This window comes from Sinocyclocheilus rhinocerous, unplaced genomic scaffold (genome assembly GCF_001515625.1).
Source record: "Sinocyclocheilus rhinocerous isolate Xijiao unplaced genomic scaffold, SAMN03320098_v1.1 scaffold2134, whole genome shotgun sequence".
Classification (NCBI taxonomy): Eukaryota; Metazoa; Chordata; class Actinopteri; order Cypriniformes; family Cyprinidae; genus Sinocyclocheilus; species Sinocyclocheilus rhinocerous.
This window is the reverse complement of record NW_015652303.1, coordinates 626,958-636,555: the sequence shown is the minus strand read 5'-3', so window position 1 is coordinate 636,555 and position 9,598 is coordinate 626,958. Positions and strand designations below refer to the sequence as shown.

The following is a 9,598-nucleotide window of genomic DNA, read 5'->3' as shown; positions in this document are numbered from 1 at the left end:
TAGAGATCGAGGTTTCCCCGGTAACGGCTGTACACAAAGCAGCGCTCCGCTCACAAACCCTGTTTTATCCGACATTATATGTAAGAAGAAATTAAATTGACATCCAATTTTCTGAAGACAGTTGGTTTCCTTCAGAAATACAGTGATATAAAAACACCTGCACTCAATGTGGGAAACACTGTTGTCTCATAATTGAAGTGTAAATTCTGCAGATTACATCATTCTCCAGTATTGTACTGTCAGCAATTTATAAAAACGTTTTCATAATTGTAACATACATATTTACATACATAATTATTCAGGTGCATGTGTAATAACTTGCGAAAACTTGACTTTACAGCAGCACTTCTTCTTCGTCATTGTCTTGTCTGATGCACTCAACCAAGGGTTCTAACCACGACCTCGCTTCTCCCCACCCCCCAACCATTCGAATTTCCATAGGCAGGAATCATTTTAATGATATTCTAATGGGCCGCTTTGTGACATCACAAAACCCAGGGTTCACACACGCAACTTTCGGCCCTCTCTCTCTCGCTAATTCAAATAAATGATATAATTAATTAATTCAAATAAATGCGATCTTACCGCACTGCATCTCTGTGTCGATCTGATTTAAAGCAGGCCGAATGCTAACGAGCCTTAACTGACGAAAATGACCATAATTTGCACGATGGAAGAATTATTGTCTTGTCATATACAACCATTCAAAAACTCGGCAGAATGTATGTGACCGCTGCACCTGATGTTCATAAACTTTCATGGTAAGTGTTTTTTCTTTTGCCTTGTGAACTGGCCGATCCTTAATGATTCTGTTTCTTTACATGTATTTGCATGCAATCGTGAAATACAGCATTTTTTTAAAATGGTTTTTTCTTTTGCCTTGTGAACTGGCCGATCCTTAATGATTCTGTTTCTTTACATGTATTTGCATGCAATCGTGAAATACAGCATTTTTTTTAAATTGGCTATTCGTTGAGGGAAAAAAAAAAAAAAGATTTCGGGTTCGGGCTCTAAATTTAACTGTGCCGCTCGGGTCGGGTCGGGCCGGGTCAGACGATCTCGGGTACGGGTCGGGTTCGGGCTTCAGTTTAAAGCCCGTGCAGAACTCTACTGTGAACCCGTGAATCAAGCGAGTTCACTGAGATCGCTCCGCAGCGGCGAACCACTGCATCAGCGTCTATGGTTATAAGATCTCGGATCAGTTTAATCAATTTGTAGATATTTTTAATGAGACATTTGTGTAATTAAAAGGATGAGTAGTAGTTAATAGTCCCGTACTGGCCTGTTTAGACAAGCTCTCCATAAAACAAACAAAACAAGCCCTTGCAAATTAATAATAATTATTTTAAAGACGCATAGGCCTATTATACAGACACTTCATTTTTAATGGTATTTTATTATTTTGATTGCATTTAATATATTACACTTTCAAGAAAGCGTTTTCATTGGGTTTGTAAAAGCTGTTTTTATGCATGTTTTGGTCTGAGTTTTTGTTGCATTTACACACTTTTGACCAGCAGGCGTCACCAGCGTGTGGTGTTTCGAGCGCTTCGAAACAGTGAATAATTTTGCGAAGCAATTGGTTCAATTGATTCGAAGCTTCGAAATGGTTCGTTTCTCCCATCACTAGCTTACGTGAGTGAACGAACCCTGCTGCGCGCATGCGCGCTAAACAGATGGAACGCAATAGAATAATAGCGCAATAGTTTTGAATAAAATATGCATTCTGCTAAAATATTTTTTGTTGGACATTAAATGTGACACATGTAGAATTTTAATACTACATATAAGTGTATATTTATCATAGCAGTAACTGTAAATCAGATGTAAGCTGGCTAATACAGCCCTGTGTGTTCCTCTTATCAGTTAAAATGTCTGAATTCTATTATTTATTTTCATTTTTAATTCAGTGGTTTCAACTTTTAATTTAGAATTTTAAATGCTTTAATTCTTTAAAGAGCAATTTTCGATTGTAACGTTTTAATGTTCTACTAATAACCATAAAAGGTACAGCTGTCATAAAATCAGAGAGAAAGGCTGCATGGCTAGAAACTGCAAGTGACAATAAGTCAGAATAACTGAAATAAGCCTGGCTTATTTGGTAAACTAGTTTCATGAAACAGCCCCCTGGTCACCTTAATGTCAGTGTCAATATTGTGCAAATGTTTCCCAGAAAACAGAGGAAATGCATACATGGGATGAAGCTCTGATGAGAGTGATAGGGATGATACTGATGAGTAAAGATGCGCTGTAGTATTTTAGGCTGATTTTGAGCTGTAATGAATCTGTTGTCCATTTTTGGCATTATTGAAAATTAAAGGGGGTGGGGTAGCATTTTGAGTAAATTCAGCCAACAAATTCAGAAGGGGCCCCCATGTCCTGTTATGGTAAAGAAAAAAGCCCCACAGGTATTTTTCTAGATGTTTCTTCTCTGAGGGTCTGTATATTTCAGCTATGCAGGCTGTTTTACACCCAGGCTTCTATGATTATAATGGAAGAATAACTGGATATATAAATGGCTAGATTCGCCTTGATTATACTTGATTAATTCATATTTTGATTAATAAAAATCTTCGACACTTTCTGTGATTACACAGTGCATATACTGAAAATTTTCATGTATAAAACATCACAGTTTTGTTAAATTTACGAATTTTCCATATTTCATGGTCTGCATTCACACTTGAGTATACAAATGCACCAATACTGGTCTCAGATATTTAGGTACATGTATAAATGTCAGTTTGAGAGAATATAAATAAAGTTACAAGCAAAACCAGCAGCATAAGATTTTCGTTTTTTTGTTTCAATTCATTTATATACATTTATGGATTGTGACAAAAAAACGGCAGGATATTTTGCGGAGAACTTTTAACCTAAAGTCCAACAGTGTATTGTGTATGCAAAAATGCATTGAAAAAGTAGTGCCTATAGGTGTGGGAACGAAAATCACTTTCTAGCCACTTTTTCCTAGTTCACCGTATGGCCTAATTTGCTCTTATCGCATAATAAACATAAAAAAACAACAGGTTTAATAATAAACCTATTAACCTATTTAACAATTATTTAACAATGGGTTAAATAATAAGAATAAGCTTAACATTAGTTCCTAGTACTTCTCTGTGGATGGCAAATTTTGCTCTCATGTTAAAATAATAGCTCACCCAAAATGAAATTTGCTGAAAAACTCTTAGGCCATCTAAGATGTAGATGATTTTGTTTCTTTATCAGAACAAATTCAGAGAAATTTAGCCTTACATCACTTGCTCACTAGTGGATCCTCTGCAGTGAACGGGTGCTGTCAAAGAGAGTCCAAACAGCTGATATAAGCATCACAATAACCCACAAGTAATCCACACAACTGCAGTCCATCAAATAACACCCCATGAAGTGAAAAGCTCTGTTTGTAATAAACGAATCTATCATTAACAAGACGTTTTTAACTTCAAACTTTTAGTCCTCTTTTCATAATTTTCATAATTTCCATCTCATCTGGAGAGATACAGTATACACACATATTAAGCACAGTTTACAAGTGAAAACAGTCCAAAACAAACCAAAATGTTGGTGGATTTTGATGTGAGAGAAAAACAGGGAATGGTCTTCACTGGAGGAAAATGTTATTATGGACTTGTATTTTGGCCAGAAGCAACAATTTAAAGTTAAAACTGCTTAATGATGGAATTGTTTCTTACAAACATCTAAATTTGCATTACACAAGACATTAATTGATGGACTGGAGTGGTTTACTGGGTGATTTTTTTTTTTCCATCAGCTCTTTCTGACGGCACCCATTCACTGCAGAGGAGCCATTGGTGAGTAAATGATGTAAGTTGATTGGAAGGGCAAATGCTGGTTTGTTCCTAGATGAACCCATGAGCTGTTGAAACATTATAGCACCATTTGTGAAGGTGATTACCTTCGGTGACTATAAGAGATCACTTAAGCAAAGTATAAGGACCCTGCATGACTCAGAAGTCCGAAAAACTGGAGTTGGAGAAGTAATACAAGACACTGATGATGAACAAGATATGTTTTATAGGAAAAAATAACCCAAGCTTATCATCAGAACAAACAATAAAAGGTCCAAACTGTGAATGGTTTGTCAACAAGTAAACAAATTCTATAAAAGTTAATAAAAAGCAATTGAGCACATTATTACAAAAATAATTTAACACATTTATTTTAAACAAAGGATTTGTTAAACATATAATGCAATGCTATAGACAGCACTGATTGAACTTTAGTTGCCATGTTTATGACCAACTTTGTGATATTTATACAAATATCTTAAAATTGCTTTTCTAATGTAAAGACATCATAAAGGGTTAGTTCACCCAAAAATGAGTACTTTTCTGGACCTTGAACGTGGTAGTTACCTGGCTGTCTATGGGAGGGTCAGAGAGCCCTCAGATTTCATCAAAAATATCTTAAATTGTGTTCCGAAGATGAACGAAGGTCTTACGGGTTTGGAACAACACGAGGGTGAGTAATTAATGACAGAATTTTCATTTTTGGGTGAACTAACCCTTTAATGAAAATGTCATGTAGTTTTACTGCATTACATTAATCCTGTGAAGCCTGACATACTGTATGAAATAATATTCAGAAAAGTCTTACACTAATTACTTTTTTATGGAATCTTAGAATTTTATGGCTCATATAGTATGATATCGGAGAGTATGGACCTCATAGTTGAGGAGAAAAAACACCTACATTTTATTCAAATGCCCAAACTGAGGAAAAATATGCAATTTTGTGCAGTTGCTGATACTGTATTTATATATGGCCAAAAAGTAAGATGAAATGTTGGTATACTATAATGTAAATCATAACATTTACAAATTATAACAACAGCTATTTGTTTATATAAAATGCATGTACATATCAGTTACCGCTCTATATCTCCCAATAAAAATGTCTTAGTAAGAGGGTATTTGAATGTTTTGTAGGTTTTATCATTAAAGCTCTGTCATTTTTATTGTGGGGGCAAAACATATAATGCAATGCAATGCAATACAATGATTGAGAGCTTTACAAATAAAAGCCTTCAAAAGCCTGTTCTATCATAATAATAAATGATGCACGGACAAACAAATAAACCTAAGTTACTTCAGTCCAGAAAGTGTTCATACTGAAATATTACTAACAATATAATAGTTATTCTTATGTTTACCTTACGACTACTGATAAAGGGGGACGTTTATAGAATTATAGTAAAAAGCCTTAAACTTGCTTTAAAAATAACAATTATCAATCAGATGACAGAAGGCACATAGAATATTGTGTACAACATGCTTTTCAGTAAATGTTTTTTTATCATGTTGATAATTTAAAGGCCTTAGAAATTTGCATATCAAATATGATACAGTATAGGCTTTATAGGGTAAGGAAATTTAGATTTATTTATGGCTTGAGTCTTTCTGAAATGTAGTTATATCAAATGTCAAAGAACAGGTTAAAAATAAAAATTAAATAACGCTCATTTTCCAAATGGGATAGTTTTATTAGGTGGGCTCCAGGGTGGAGGGGGCTCATCCTGAAGAATAGCCTGTATCCTCTTTTCTTTTCTCTCTTTTTTGTTGAAACTCTTTTCTTTTCTGTAATAAAATAACCAGGACAATATAAAATCAACATCAATCTTAACAAAGGAAAACAATCAAAAGATTTTGTTCACAGTATGTTCATTGACAACTAATGTATTTTAAAGATTAAAAACTGACATACTGTATGAAATAATATTCAGAAAAGTCTTACACTAATTACTTTTTTATGGAATCTTAGAATTTTATGGCTCATATAGTATGATATCGGAGAGTATGGACCTCATAGTTGAGGAGAAAAAACACCTACATTTTATTCAAATGCCCAAACTGAGGAAAAATATGCAATTTTGTGCAGTTGCTGATACTGTATTTATATATGGCCAAAAAGTAAGATGAAATGTTGGTATACTATAATGTAAATCATAACATTTACAAATTATAACAACAGCTATTTGTTTATATAAAATGCATGTACATATCAGTTACCGCTCTATATCTCCCAATAAAAATGTCTTAGTAAGAGGGTATTTGAATGTTTTGTAGGTTTTATCATTAAAGCTCTGTCATTTTTATTGTGGGGGCAAAACATATAATGCAATGCAATGCAATACAATGATTGAGAGCTTTACAAATAAAAGCCTTCAAAAGCCTGTTCTATCATAATAATAAATGATGCACGGACAAACAAATAAACCTAAGTTACTTCAGTCCAGAAAGTGTTCATACTGAAATATTACTAACAATATAATAGTTATTCTTATGTTTACCTTACGACTACTGATAAAGGGGGACGTTTATAGAATTATAGTAAAAAGCCTTAAACTTGCTTTAAAAATAACAATTATCAATCAGATGACAGAAGGCACATAGAATATTGTGTACAACATGCTTTTCAGTAAATGTTTTTTTATCATGTTGATAATTTAAAGGCCTTAGAAATTTGCATATCAAATATGATACAGTATAGGCTTTATAGGGTAAGGAAATTTAGATTTATTTATGGCTTGAGTCTTTCTGAAATGTAGTTATATCAAATGTCAAAGAACAGGTTAAAAATAAAAATGAAATAACGCTCATTTTCCAAATGGGATAGTTTTATTAGGTGGGCTCCAGGGTGGAGGGGGCTCATCCTGAAGAATAGCCTGTATCCTCTTTTCTTTTCTCTCTCTTTTTTGTTGAAACTCTTTTCTTTTCTGTAATAAAATGACCAGGACAATATAAAATCAACATCAATCTTAACAAAGGAAAACAATCAAAAGATTTTGTTCACAGTATGTTCATTGACAACTAATGTATTTTAAAAACAGATTAAAAACATGTATGTCTCAGTCTCAAAGCATCTGTTATAATAATACTAATCTGTATAATGAAAACAATTAATTGGCAAATGACGTTTGACAGGTGATTTAGTTAGTTTGATCTTTTAGCTTAAGAAGAACAACTTAAGCATAAACAGCAATGTCATGGATACGTATTATTTTCTAAAACTTTTTTTTACACAGCAGATTGATACATTTGATTGAGAAATAGCATGTAAACTTCAAGGCAGGTTGTCTATGCATTAACTTGTGCAGAAATTTGCTGTAACATACCAGCCATTTCTCATACATCTCCAAGGCCAATTTTTCTTTTTTCTCCTTTTCATATTTCTCCTCCACTTCCTTTATCTTCTCCTTCCTGCGTTCTGCCCTTCTCTTCTCTTCAATAACATCCTTCTTTTGGTCACTCCTGTAATATGTAAAGCAATTAACGGAAAGTCAAGTTCTGCACAACAGCAGTTATTAATGTCAGTCTGTAGCCCGAGGCTTTACAAAGCGAGCACATTTACATTTTAAGCAATACATAATGGCTTGAGTGACTTGAGCATGACTAAACATGTGCTAATTAACAAAACAAATGAATAAATTATTATGTATACAATTAAAAATGTATCTTTCATACCATTGAGCGAATGCAGAGATGGAGTCGATCTTCCTCTCTTCTTTTTCTTTGACCTGCTGTAGTTTCTGTCTTCTCTCAGTCGGTTTCTTTTGCCTTACTCTGTCATTAAGGATACTGTCATGCTCCTCTTTCCACTTCTCAAAAACCTGATTTTCAAAATGTTTAGAGTGTGATATATTTATGTGAAAGATGGCATCAAGATTGCATTTAGCAGTATATATTGTATCTACCCTAGTGAAAAAGAAATATACAAAAATGTATTTGAAATACATTTATTTTATGCTAAGTATACTACAAATACATTTACATGTTTATGTACTTAATAAAAATACCCTGCAACTGTACTTTTGGTATATACTAAACTGGTATACTTAAAGTCTGCTAGGTCAGCTAAATATCTACAGCGGATCTAAAATATTCATAATTAATTATAACTAGTTATGATTAATTATTCATATTTCCCATGAGCTGATTCGCTACAATTGGAACAACTAATTTTGTACTTAATGCACTTTAATTGTGTGGAAGTAGTGCTGAAGTTAGGCAAAAAATGAATCTCGATTTTTCCGGAATGTTTGACCGATTCTCGATTTTTTTAATGATTTTTAACTAGTCAACTTGAAAATGTAAATACAACATGATTCAAGTAACTTTTTCTTTATTAACCCTCTAGTTAAAGTAAATTCTATTCCAAGTGCAGCACACATGAAGTTGTCAACATGATGTAAATGTTAAACAAATCACTTGTTAAATATCTTTGCAGAAAAGATGCATAAACTACAACTACATATTGAACAAACTTGACGTATACATATTATGTGTTCAGAAATAATGCGAGGGGAAAATGCTTTTAAAGTCTCAAAAGTCAAGGTAATTAAAATTCAAAATGACTGAAGGTATAACACTAGTAGACTATTATTAACTATACATGTTCTGTAAAAACAACAGCAGCTTTCAGCCTGTCACCATGATGCAAACATGAAATATCAGTCATACAGTAGTAGTTCTTTACAGGTTTTTTTATTTGATTGTGCTGCTTTTCCATTGTTTTTTCTGTGTAAACATGGATGTGCTTGACTGTTGCGCTCGCGCGTCTCTTGCAGTGTCTCATGCATGAAACGCCATTCTAAAAACACTGCACTCAAGTTAAAAGAAGTTCACTCCCATCTTCTTGCATGTTTTACCTACTCCACTGTAGGGCTGTCAAAATGACTGAAAAACTAAATTCGAATTTTCTACTTAAATATTATCAACATTTGAATTATATTCGAATTTAAAAAGCATAATTTCAGTTAGGGTAAAAAAAAGCTTTTTTTTTTTTTAAAGGCTATTTTTTTCTTTAAAAACATGAGATACAGTGGGATGTGGGGAAAACCGCCATAAAGTCTTGAGACATGTTTTTAAAAAGTTAAACTTACATTAATTTTACATGGCTTTCTAAACATTTCTAAACGTCTCTCTTGTGCGAGACGCGAGTGCAACGGTGATAGATGTCCCTCTAGAAAATGTGATAAATATGCGTTCTGTGTGAACGGCTTGGTTTCAGTTTTGACGTAAACAACATCTTCTCCACACTGATGCTCTTGTTTTCTGCAATATATTGAATGAACAACGTAGCAGCGCCGCATCTAGTGGGTTCAACTGGATAGGCTAACAAAAGCATTAAAATGCAATGACACTTACAGTACATCGTCGTTGCATTTCGTGCGCCACTGATAGGCTGCCTGACGGCTAACGCAGACCTAAAATTGGAATGCAACGTTTTTGCATTCGAATGTTGATTTATTTATTTTTTTTAATTCGACGAATATTCGAAATTCTAATTTTTTTTGACAACCCTACTCCACTGTCCGCGTCACATCTTTGTCAACACAAAAGCACATTCTGTGGAATGGTGCTTAGCGCTATATATATGGTCCTTCACAGAGCGCGTCACACGTGAGCGGTTAATCACGTGCGCCGACATGCGGTTGGATAGTTCTTTTCTCTTTACTGTTATCACCGGCATATTGTCAAAGTGTCTAATTCTAACATTTGGTAATATTTCTAATCAAAATCGCGATTCCTCGATTTCTAAAAAATATAAATCGTGGTAAAACAATAAATTCGAA

The 9,598-nt window shown here is 33.7% G+C and overlaps 1 protein-coding gene across 1 annotated transcript in view; it reads right to left on the bottom strand.

The window, feature by feature from the left end:
• Positions 1 to 6,619: 6,619 nt before the first annotated feature.
• The window catches only part of LOC107714632 (microtubule-associated protein 9-like), a 20,018-nt gene continuing 17,039 nt past the window's right edge, over positions 6,620 to 9,598 (bottom strand). Inside the window, 3 exon segments of the mRNA XM_016520547.1 lie at positions 6,620 to 6,739; positions 7,139 to 7,274; positions 7,488 to 7,633. Coding sequence (XP_016376033.1) covers positions 6,620 to 6,739; positions 7,139 to 7,274; positions 7,488 to 7,633 — 402 coding nt within the window.